The sequence below is a fragment of the Anas platyrhynchos genome, chromosome 4 (genome assembly GCF_047663525.1).
Source record: "Anas platyrhynchos isolate ZD024472 breed Pekin duck chromosome 4, IASCAAS_PekinDuck_T2T, whole genome shotgun sequence".
In the NCBI taxonomy this organism is placed as follows: Eukaryota; Metazoa; Chordata; class Aves; order Anseriformes; family Anatidae; genus Anas; species Anas platyrhynchos.
Genome location: NC_092590.1, coordinates 20,803,702 through 20,816,405, shown reverse-complemented (window position 1 = coordinate 20,816,405; position 12,704 = coordinate 20,803,702). Strand labels below are relative to the sequence as shown.

The following is a 12,704-nucleotide window of genomic DNA, read 5'->3' as shown; positions in this document are numbered from 1 at the left end:
TGATCCTGGTCCAGGCCCTAGTTCTGGTCCTGGTTTTGGTCCTGATCCTGGTCCTGGTCCTGGTTCTGGTCCTGGTCCTGATTCCGGTCCCAGTCTTGATTCTGGTCCCAGTCTTCTTCCTGATCCTGGTCCTGGTCCTGGTCCTGATTATGGTCCTGGTCCAGGTCCTGAGTCCGAGTCCTAGCCCTGATTCCTGGTCCTTGCCCAGGTCCTGGCCTTGGGCTGGGCACTGTCCACCAGCATCAAAGGCACCTGTGCATGTGTATATGTGTGCGCATGTACATGTAGTGTGTATGTGTGTATATAAGTGTGTGCGTATATGTGTGTATACGTGTATATAAATGTATATGTGTGTATATGTATGTGTATATGTGCATATAAGTGTATATGTGTGTATATGTGTGTGTATATGTGTATATAAGTGTGTATATGTACATGTACATGTATATGTGCATGCATGTTTGATGTGTCTGCATGTATGTGCGCACATATGTGTGTGTGCACGTGTATATATGTATGTCCATATGTATGTGTGTATACCCGTGTGTGTGTGCGGCTCTATCTGTGCGTGCCCGCCCGGGGGCCGCCCCTGCCCTGCCCTGCCCTGCCCTGCCCGTGCCCTACCCGTGCCGCTGCTCCCCGCTCCCCGCTCCCCGCCGGCCGTGCCGTGCCGTGCCGTGCTGGAGGTGCGATGCGCGGGGCTCGGGGTTTACAATTTCAAACGCGGCCTCCCCGCCGCGGCCTCCATTAGCATATGTCAGGGGGCCCGCGGGCTATATATACGGGCTCGGGGCCGCGCCGCCGCCACCCCGCCGCCTGGCTCTCAGCGGCTCGGCCCGGCCCGGCCCCGCCGCGCTCCCCCACATGCCCGGCAGCCGCCGCCCGTTCCTCCGCCGGCCCGCGACCCTCTGGCCCCGCTGCCCCATGGCTCCGCTGGCCGACGTGGGGCCCTTCCTGGGCGGCCTGGACGGCTTGGGGCAGCCGGTGGGCGCCCACTTCTTGCTGCCGCCCGCCGGGGAGCGCCCGGCGCTGCTGGGAGAGCGGCGGGCGGCGGAGCGGGCGGGCGGCGGAGGGGCGGCAGCGGCGGCGGCGGCAGCGGCGGCGGCCGCGGACCTGGCGCACTTGCAGGGCATCCTGAGGAGGCGGCAGCTCTACTGCCGCACCGGCTTCCACCTGCAGATCCTGCCCGACGGCAGCGTGCGAGGCACCCGCCAGGACCACAGCCTCTTCGGTAGGAGCCGGGGAGAGGCAGCGGGGGTCGGGGCAGGTGTCTGAGACGGGCACCGGGGGCAGCGAGCGCGGAGCATCCGCTGAGAGGGGCGGGTGGCGAGCGGGGGGCTCAGCCGCAGTGGGGTGCTTTGGTTTTTAAACGGGACACAAAGTTGGAGCGGAGGGACCCATCGATAGCCCGAAAGGAGGGGAAGGCAGCCCCAAAGCGTGCACGCTTCACCCAACAGCAGGGTGAATCCTAAGCGGCAGCAGTAGGAGCTGCGCCTCCGCTGTCAGCTCCCTGCGAGTTGCGGTGGGTATTGATTTAGCAGTAGTAAAAAGGTGATTAAAGTGCTTCCTATCGCCCTCCCCACAGCCAAAACAGCCCGCTGGAAGGGCTCGTAATTGCCTTGATAGCACGGGGATGTTTTCAGAAGTAGGAGAGCGGTAGTCAGCAGAGTTCTCAGAAGGGAGATTTCCTACAGCGTGTAAACACGAAATAAATCTTTGCTTAAAAAGAAGAAAAAAACTTAGCCCCAGATCAAACATTCTCTGGGCTTTTTAGAAATGTTCTTCCTTTATTCTACCACCGCTCTCTGCAGGTCTGTCTGATGTGGTTGCTTTGTGGGTTGAATCACCTGCTTATTATAGGCTTGAAAAGAGCGGCTTTGAAAATGATACCAGAAAGACAAAATGCCTCCACCTCTTTTTCTGGGACTTTGTGTTTTAGGAACTGGAAGGCTAGCTTGATTTACATGCAATAGAGTTTTTAATGATCGCTCTTTGTAAAGGATTTATACTCTTTGCTGCTTGGTGAGATAACTAAGAAACCTGCCAAAGCTCAATTAAAAATCAAAACACTTGAAATTGTTGGATAGTCCAGACAATCTGTCTGCCTTGCAGTGAAAGCTGGTCCTGAATGAAAAAGAGAAATCATAAATACAGCAAATAGACAAAAGGACACTGTAAAAACCAAATACGCTATTTAAAACCACTTTCCTTAGATTGAGTTTCTTTTACTGTTTTGTGGTTTTGCTGTTGCGCAGCAAAATCCTGGGTATGATTCTAAGACCAGCTTCTTTTGAAGCTCTGTTTACATTGTTAACAACTTCCAAAAAGCCGCTTCACACATTCCCTTTCTTTCATGTTTTATATGTACTATAACCTGTGCATATCAATTGGTTAAACCGGCTGGCATATGCTTGCCAAATCTCAGGCTTCAAATAGAGCATCGTCTCCCAAATACTTTAAATTATTAACATGGATCCCATTTTGGGCAAATGTAAGATAAATAATTCTATAATCCAAGCATTAGCAAATAACCAGCATATTTCGTGCACATAAAAAGCCTGCACTGAAGATTACAAGTTGTGTCAAGAGGTGCGGGCCAATGGGCTAGATAAGATGTCTGGCAAATACTTTTTTTTTTTTTTCTGTGGGTAGATTCTGTTATATAAAATTCCCATCAGTACTTTGATTTCTATTCAAACGATCTAATAATGGAAGTGTTTTTTTAAGATAATACTATAGCGAAAGTAAAGTATATTTTCAGGTAATCCAAACCTATCTTCCAATGTTTGAGCAGGCAGCTTGGCAAATAGCGTCTAATCATTACAGATTGCAACTGCATAGTACTGAAGGTTTTAGCCTGAGTGATGAATAAAAACCTTTTATCATCAAAGCAATTATGTATATATATATAAAGCTTTCTTTAAATAAAGTAGGATTCTTATACCTAGATGAGCTTCTCAGGCTGCTTTCCTGTGAAAATGTTGTATATGTTTCCATACAGTATTCGAAATTTCAGAAAAAGTAGGCCATATTTTTATATGTAATGTTTCTACTTGCTTTCAACTACATTTTGGATGTCTTTATTGATTTTTGTCACACGAGTTGACTTAAAACAACCTCTTATTGTCTTTTTTTTTCCTTTGGATATCAGGTATCCTTGAATTCATCAGTGTGGCAGTGGGACTTGTCAGTATCAGAGGTGTGGACAGTGGCCTTTACCTTGGAATGAACGAGAAGGGAGAACTCTACGGCTCTGTAAGTACTACTTTCACGTCAGCTTGTACATGTTGACGTTTTGATTCACTTATTAGCACTGTGCAAACACCTCTAGTGTCTAACTGAGGCACTCTTAACTTTTAAAACACTGACATCTTTTCCTGTTGGAATAAACAATAAATTCTTAGAGTGCATGGTGTATGGCCTTGGATACTAAAGATTTGATGGCAAAAGTTTCTCTGTCCTAGATGCAGAGAACTGAAGAGAAACATTCCTCTTAAAGACAAAAATAGCTAATTAAACTAGCCATTCAAAAAGCATTTAGGTTGCCTAGAATCTAATTTGCTTTTCATGAATACTGCAAATGCATCATAGTGTATATCATCAAAAACATGTAATGCAAGGAGAAAAAACTTGAAAGGATAGCCATGGAACAGGTGAACAACTATTAATATAGTACCCTGAATTATTTTATGTAGATAATACTCATTTACAGATCACCAGAGGGTGCTTCCAGGTACCAGTTTTTAATGTAAAAGCATACTTTCAAGAGCTGGGAAAAAAGGATAATACCATGTGTCACAGTTAGGTACCACTCTTATTTGAGAAATCGGTATGGTGCAAAAGTATTGGCAGTACCTGGAGATCCCAGTTCTGGAATGCTTGTGCTTAAGAATGAAATTAAGCTTGTACTCATTACAGTTCATTTGTATATGTTGAATAACTTCAACGTATGGCTGCAAAATACAAGCTTTAATTTTTCCAGTACTATTAGGGTCTCAGACTCTTCTCCTTCAAAATCTTAAAACATTTAGAGAGAAATTATTGTGTCTCTCCAGTTAATGCCTCTTCATTTTGTTGTTCATCACTTCTGTTTCTAATGCTTCTGGGACTGACTGATTTATTGCTTACCTGTAAGCGATTAATACCTTCTCTAAAAAAGCAGAAAAGTGCATGTTATAATTTGTGACTTTCTTCATTAATCATCTGAATCCATAATGGGTTTTGGCCTAGAAGTATTGTGAAGGCTTTAAATGGGGTGACAATCAGTGCTTTGAACAAATATGAAATGGTGACCTGCTGGCATACTGCTGGCACTTAAACTAGACTATTGATGACTTCTTAGAGAGGGAGTTATCTAAGGCATGTTTAAATCCAAAATTTAGTATGTACATGTCCAGGTTTTAGATGAAAAAGGGATAAATTAGCCTGCCAAACTCCATGTTGGGTCTATATATTCTTCTTGGGTTTGATTTGTTAAAAATCAAATGAACCATAAGGCAGCACAAAGCCTATGGCATTTTGTTTATTTTTATCATTTTTTCAAGTGTGTTCAGATATCTAGCAACAGCTTGACTTATTTTTCTTTGTTTCTTTCTGTAGGAGAAACTAACTCCTGAGTGCATCTTCAGGGAACAGTTTGAGGAAAACTGGTACAACACTTACTCGTCCAATGTGTACAAACATGGAGATTCGGGGCGGCGGTACTTTGTAGCACTTAACAAAGACGGTACTCCTAGAGATGGGGCAAGGTCCAAGAGACACCAGAAATTCACACATTTCCTGCCTCGACCTGTGGATCCCGAAAGAGTTCCAGAACTGTACAAAGATGTGTTAGGATACAGCTGAAGAAGGAGGGAATCTTGGAAGGAAAACCACACCAGATCTGTTTGATCTTGCCCTTTTATTCATGGCAATACCAGCATGAGGAACATGGGTACTGGATTTGAAGAAGCTACTTTGTGATGGCCAAACCTCTAATTTCCAGTGTTTGGATTTAGGAGACAAAGCCTTAAAGCTGAGAGTGGACCAGCCTCCTTCAAACTTGCTGACTCTGTGGTAGCCAGTAACAAAAGGGAAGTTGGAATGTGACTTTCTTAAAAATAACAAACTTGGCAATTTCATCTGGATTACTTAGGGTCCATAAGTTACCAAAAAAGTACCTACATCATATGGATCCAATACCATCTGGGAGAAATAGAAAGAAATAAACTGTAAAATAGTTTTTTTTTTTAAAAAAAGAAAAAATCCTGAGAACTGTGTATGAAGTGTTAGTGTCTTCACTTCAGTGATGGACCTTAGATGTCAATGCATCATAGTTGGAGCTGGAACTTTTATTCAGGATGGACCTATTTATACATCTCCAGATAGCATATATTTATTTTATATATTTATTTATTAAAGAGTTTATTTTTTACTGGGATATGAAGAGAATACAAGCCCCTAAACCCAATGAGAAAGCATTTACAGTGCCAATATTTGCTTCGAGTAGTATCATGATACAGCAATGACATTACATTGCAGTGCATCCAAAATGTGGATATTCAGATTTCATTGTCAATTAGTTCCAGAAAAAGCTTATATTGTGTGCACATACCATTGCCTCATGACTATCCTTATATTGGAAAGAATGTTTTGGTTTCTTTACCTATGAGAGTGCCTTACAGAGCTGTATTGAATTCAAATGCACATTTAAAAAAGGGAATTAAAAATGATTTTACTTTATTGGGTTTACTGTCATTTTTAAAGTGTCTCTTGTACATTATATGTAACATTGCAAACATGAAACAATTACAAAAAGTGTATTACAGTTACCTTGAAAGGACAAGTAGTATTAGCTCTTGCAGTCTTGATTTTTTTTAAGTGACTCGTACTGGCTTTACTAAAACACAAATAACTAAATGACTAGAATTCTCTGCATTACATCAAATTTTCACATAGGATTATCATCACTGTATAAGGTGTTTTAACTATGTATCAGTATGTTTAAGGGAAACAGTATTGGAGTAAGGAGTTTCTGACATTGCTGAATGAAAAGCTTCAAGTGAGTAAAGGCTGTTTCTCCACTGAGTACAGAGGAGCCTAAGGAAATTACTTTTTAATCTTAATTTCTCCTTTAGGAGAAATTTTTATGCAGCAGTTTTTGTGTGAATACTGTCAGCACAAAGATGAGCTAGGGCTCTATGCTAGTTACAGCTATATGACAGGTAGATCACATCAATTTGGTTTACACTGATTTAACTCAGGACTGTCAGTTACAAAGCACAGACTCATCTGAATATTGACTGACTCCATTCTCCATAAAAATACCAAGGGATAACAACAGGCCCTGTGTGGTTTAGCCCTAGCCCTGCTGAAGCTTGTTTTTGGATAATGCCACCACCTCAAGAAAAAGGTCTGGGAAAAGGACTGGAGGGAGGAAAGGTGGACCAGGAGAGGGCGGCAGTTTGTATGTGCTGCTGGAGGTGCTCTCACCTTTCTGCTGCCAGCTCTCCTGGTGGGCTCCAGGTCAAGATAACTCATTTGTGTTCAGTTTTGTGAAAGCATATATGGTTAAGTACTGCACCTGCATCATTTATATCAAATCAAGTTATTAACAAAAAGCATTTTCCAGAATATAACACACGTGCTTACACCATTGCTGTACCAGGACTTCCAGTCCATAATGAGAAGTGGATGAGCATAGATTACTGAGGGACTCTGGACAAAATCATTTTACTTTCTGCCAAATAGAAGTTGACTGCAGACACACAAAAAAATGATGTTTCAGCACGTTGTGACTAGCAATATGTAGCTTACTAAAGTTAAAGGCTTTGTTAAAATTTTCAGAGCAACAGGCAATGGAAGATCTGCTGTGCACTTAATACAATTTACTAGAGTAATGTTGTAACGCATTTCAATTTACCATAAAATAATGATTTTATGGGTGACAACAAGTCCCATAATAGCAGTAATAGATCAGTAAGTAAAGACATAAGCATATTCTTTAAATAGCTATTTTTTTTCCTCTGTATGTTAAGAAATAATTTATTCTATGTAAATTGTAAGAAACCAGCGGCTGCTGCACAGGACATAGTCCCATGCATTTCTGGCAAACATACTCAGTGTTTCACTCAAACCAGTAAAAGAATTATTTTTCTTTGGATTAGCAGTTTACTGTTAATCAAACCACCTGCTGGATCCAACCGCATAGACAGTACATGGATGATAAAGAAGAAAACTAAAATATGCTTGTCATTTGCTTGCCCCACTCCAGTGTGAGATATATGCCAATAATCCTTGAAAAAAGCATAACACAGCAGGCACCGTGGTGACAAATGACAGTACAAAACCTTTAGAGCACTGGAAAGCTGTCACAACTTCCCTTTGCTGTTCTGGTGTATTTCCACTGAAGAAAAGTAGTGCATTTTCCATTTTATTTTGCTCATAGTATTTCTTTGCTTTTTGTTTTGAATTTTGTTTTTGAATTGAGAATTTTTAACAGTCATTAAAGCTTTTGTGGTAGTCTTCTAGCTAGGATACAGGAGAACCCAAGTGCCTCTGGAAATGGGTGTTTTTTATTAGATGAACTGCTATAATTAGAAAAAGTGGACAGCTGGTCTAAAAGACACATAGTCCTTTCATTGGTCTGAACCATTCGTCCGTGCATGGAGAAGTTTGGACAAGTCTGTATCGTCATGTTTTCTGCCATAAGCTTACTGGTGCTACCTTTCATGCTCAGGTGTGACAGCCAGCTTCACTGACTGTCTGAAAATTCAAATCATTGCTATGGCCATTCACCCTGATAGCACTCTGGGTTCTTGCAGAATTTACTTTCCGATATGAGGGAGTCATTTAACAAATGTATTTTCAATATAGCTTTTATTGCTAGCTATTTCCTTTTCTTAATGTGCTTTGTCAACTCATTTTTCATAGCTAGCCCATCTTCCTTGAGTAACTTTGTAAAGTTTTACCTAAACATAGATCTTTAACAGCAGCTATGGGTGTGATTTTATTTATTTATTCTTTTTTTTTTTTTTTTTGAGCTTACATAATCATACCTACTGCAGTTTTAGTTATACCACTACAAGCCATCACATTTTCCTTACTCCTTTTTCTTTACAGTGATGAACTAAACTGAGGTAAGGAAGTTTTAGGCACTGTAAAGGCATCTTCAGTATTGCCTTAATATACTGGACCAAGCCTGTGTCTTAAATACTGAGAATATGTTTAAGTTTTGCTCATCTTGGTCCATACTGCAGAGAGAAGCTAGCAGTAAGAGGGCCTTTTAGAAATCTTCTTTTCAGTTGCTTTTATTTATTTATTTATTTTTGCTTTTCATGTGAGGAAGTCTATTAACTTCACTGATGTAATTAATTGTATGTTTTTATTTTTATTTTTTTTTATTTCGTAGTACAGCCATTTGAAGACTCAGGTTATATGAACATAAGAATGGCTGTACAAGATCAGACAGTACTACATCTCCACTGCATGAGGAAGATAGTAAGAATTAGAGAAGTGTTTATTTTCAGTATTCATTGCAGAACCCCAGCTAGGATTAGGACCTGAAGTCACTTCTTCCCCAGATCTTTACCTTGGATGAGGTAGAAAAGTGAAGGGAACATTTCATGAAATTGAGGGTGGTGGAATTTCAGCCTTCCTGAATGTCTGTATTGACCTGCATTTTATCAGACATTGCTCTTAAAACAATTTCCTTTGCAGTAGTATATTCAACTGTTGTGGTGAAGCTGTAGTTGGGGTACATTTGGATGTGTATGTACCTCTCCCAGTACAAGGCAATATATTGCTAGAGAGAACACATTCTGAAGTTGTTATATGCCATCAAGTTGTTAATTAGGAAAATTTGGATTATGACGTTAGTTTTAATTTAAGTTTTTAATTAACTTTTTTTTTTTTTTTCCCAACACTTTTTTTGTTATGCTGTATGGATTCTTATCAGTCAGAGATTCACAGACAGAGAACGGAAAGGTGTAAAAACTTCTTGGGTGGAATGAATTCAACCATGACATTGTTTTGGTAAGTTGTGTACAAATAAGAAAAAAAAAAAGAAATAATAATAATAAAAAGAAAATAATAAAAAAGAAGAAATAATATTAAAAAGATTTTTTTAAAGAAATTAAAAAAAAAAAAAAGAAGAGAAGAGGTCAAACAGTTACTTCTATTGCCGTTTGGAGAGAGATTAAGTTTCAAACAGAAATTGGTTGGCAGCTTGCCAAAATACCTATTTCATCTCTAACGTGATCAGATACTAGAATCATTCTGGAAGTTCAGGGGAAAGACAAAATACAGAATTAAAACAGTGGAGACAGTTGCTCTCTGTATTTTGACCATATCCAAAATGCAATTGGTACTGCTCTCTCTTTATAGTAAATCTTCAGTAAATACAATTCACATGGAAAGGAGTAAGAGTATTAGAAGGTCAGTCTTTTGAAAATGAGGTTAATGAAAAGCTTCTCTGTTGTAAAGTCTTTGTTTACATTTTTTGTGTAATTATAGGAAAAATGAATCGCGATTTCTTCACACTTAAAATATCACAGACCACATAATATTACTTTCATGAATTTCAAGTCATGAATTTTACCTAGTGTATGAATAGACACCAAGTTAACTTGCATTTGCCTCCCAAATGCCATTTCTGTATACAGAGATCTACATTAGCATATGTTCGCAAAACATACTTTTCAAATTACTTATGGGTGTTTCTTCTGTTTCTGGAAATAACAATTTCAGCAACTGAGTCCTTCAAGTAACAGGTTCATGTTTTTATAATTCACAAGAAATCTTCCAGTCATCTCTAATTCAAGTTGCTAAATGGTACCATTGACATGACCAAGAGTCTCCAGGTGGGTGGACTTGCCATAAAGTAGTTTCATCTGTACATGGCTGGGATATCAGAAGCGATAGGAATGGTTTTCATTTTTAAAATGTTAGATTATAGCTCTTCCTATTCAAGAAACTCACTGATGCGGTTCTACAGAGTTAGGCTGTGTTGCTGGCCCTCTTGTCAAGATTTCAGAACTGCGGTTCTTAACAGACAGATCTGTAGCTTCTTCTTTTGTATGAAAACTGCTTCAGCTGCCCTATATGATTTAGTGTAGGGATATCTGTTTTTCCAAGAATTTCTATTATGGAAGAATTCCATACCACAAGAATTCCTATTTTTGCTACAGTCTAATACTTCTTTGATTAAGAAGCTAGCAAGGCTGCTTTGTCCAAACTGTTCATGGTGAGCTAGAATCCAGTACTTAACAGTCACAAAATGGTCAGCAGATGCTCTTAATTCTTTGCAATCACCTTCATAGTTAAACTAGAAATTGCCAAACACTAAACCACAAACCCTGTGTGGTATAGTAGTTTCTCACACTTTCTCTTTTAGGTCACAGTGCCATGTGTATATATTTCATAATAATAAAGTTTCCTGAAGTGAGTTTTTTGCTTTGTGAATGCTGAACACTGTAAGGTGCAATGGAAGTGTCTGTCTCTAAATATGTCTCATGGCTGTATTCAAATACCACTGCAAGCACCACACTGCATTTGATTTCTTACTAGAAACTGAGTCCAGGATACCTGACTTTGTGTAATGGTTGTGGTTTTGTGGCTTATAACCTCATTTAACTCCTGAAGTTTACCGCAATGAGGAGGTAAATTCTTTTATCTAGGAATGTGCCTGCTAATCTTAACTATGTAGAGTGTTCTCAGCTGTTCTGACGATGGTGCTAAGCAAACAAGAAGAACATTGAATATATACATATTTCTTTATGGTTTATTCATGACTTATAGACCTTGACAAGTTCAAGTCTTCTAATTATAGGTTCACCTTAGCCATTCTATCTACTTTAATCTCAATATTTCATATAGTGAGTCTGTCTTTTCTTAAATCTCTTACCTCCTCTCACCTTCTTTTGGTCACTCTTAATGATGCATTTTCTATCCTTGAGCATCTCTGACAGGTGATCCTTTGCAGCTCATCAATACTCCTTAAAAGCCTGTTGAAAGAGAGCACAGTAAGTTATATCTCATAACCAGGTATTGCTGGTTATTTATTTGTTTATTTGTTTGTTTCTTTAGACTTTGTTACTTTGGGAAATTAAACACTGCATTCAGGGTCAAAAATGAAACCAACGTTGGCCTTGTGGTATACTAGCCCCTGCTATCTTTGTATTTTTGGGCAGCTCCTTGACAGTATTTTAAATGAAAAGGTGACAGATGATGAATGACATATAGCACTCTCACATGTTTTCATACTAAAAAAGAGGTACTATTGTTTCAAAACAGCAAAGCTCTTTTATCTCATGAAGAAACTTCAATAGTCCTATGAAAGATTTGGTTGCTTAAAAAGTTGGTGAGTGTGCCCATATGTTTTCATATGATTCTTTTATGATGCTGGCCAGCAATGATGAAATTAGCATGTTTTGATCTATTTACAAGTTGTTCATAAAGAACTTGAAAGGAGTAGTTAGGAAAATCCAAGTGCTGAAACATTTAAGATATACTTTCTGGTCTCACTTTTGTGTGATTGTCAGCCAGGGACTATCATGATCAAGGTAGCTTGCCAATTGCCTGCCGCAGATATAATATTTATGGCTGCAGTGGGGATTTCCTATCACAGATCTGAAGACAGGCTTTTGTACATTGTTTCTCCTAGGTAACCTATACAAATCAGCAGAAGAGATCTGATTGTAATGAAAATATAATCAAAAGATAGATATTTTTGATCTTTGGGTTTATTTGAACTTTTTTTTTTTCTTTCCCACCAAGTTTTCCTGCACATACATTAAAAAGAGAGGGAAATTGGCTGGTGTTCTTTTCTATATAAAATCCATAACTGTGTAATATTATTAAAAATGAGTGTCTTTTGTTACAGACTTACAAGGGATAAGATTTATTTTTCATGCTACTGTGCAGAAGTAGATATATGCAGCTTACAGGGAAACTAATTTCTTTCACGTTTGTTGGAAATATATAGGAATACTTAGCTAATCAGTTATGCAATTGGCTAACATTTCTGCTTCTCTTCCTGAGACAGAGTTAAGCAGTGGTCCAGAGCACTGAGAATAACAGGATGGTTTTAACATATTCTGACCAATTCCCAGCCCCAAGTCCCCTGACTATTTGGCTCCATCTCCATTTTTCCTTTGCACAAACTATGCTTTTTTTCTGCTGATGGTTTTGCTACAGATGCTTATATTCTGTAGTGCTTCGTGTTAGAGGCACCTCTGGATTTTGAACAGCTGTCCCCGCTTTTGCAAAGAGGCATCTCTTGCTGCTCCCAAGGAAACCATTGCCTTGCCTCCATGGGACATTTCAGCTCTCTTAGCCTGCAGCACTACCACTGGTGCAATCCTGTGCAAAGAGATGAGGCTCGTGCAGGAGAGAGGGCACACAATGCAGACAGTGCACTGCTCTGCATGGAGCAAAGGTGTGTGTGTGCATGCAGCTGGGGGCGGCAGCAGCAGCCCAAGATCAAACTGCTTGACTAGCATTTAGCCCTCGGTTATATTGCTGGGAAGCAGGATCAGAAACTGTCTGCTCTGAAGCAAATCTCATTGGCTGTCTGTCCTTAAAAGGCAGATGAGTTTTTTTTTTTTTTTTCTTGCAAAAACATTCAGTAAAATTACACACCACTTTCCATTTTCTCTGAACTACAGCACCCAAGGCCTTTTGAGGTACAGGTTTTCATACCCCTGAGGGCTCTCTATTTTACTTGC

At 39.8% G+C, this 12,704-nt stretch overlaps 1 protein-coding gene across 1 annotated transcript; it reads left to right on the top strand.

Moving 5' to 3' along the window:
* The first annotated feature begins 831 nt into the window (after nucleotides 1-831).
* Nucleotides 832-5,721, top strand: FGF20 (fibroblast growth factor 20). The gene is made up of 3 exons (XM_027456648.3): nucleotides 832-1,231; nucleotides 3,152-3,255; nucleotides 4,600-5,721. Exons 1-3 carry the CDS (start codon nucleotides 865-867, stop codon nucleotides 4,843-4,845), a joined length of 717 nt encoding a protein of 238 aa, XP_027312449.3. The 5' UTR covers nucleotides 832-864; the 3' UTR covers nucleotides 4,846-5,721.
* The last annotated feature ends 6,983 nt before the right edge of the window (nucleotides 5,722-12,704 follow it).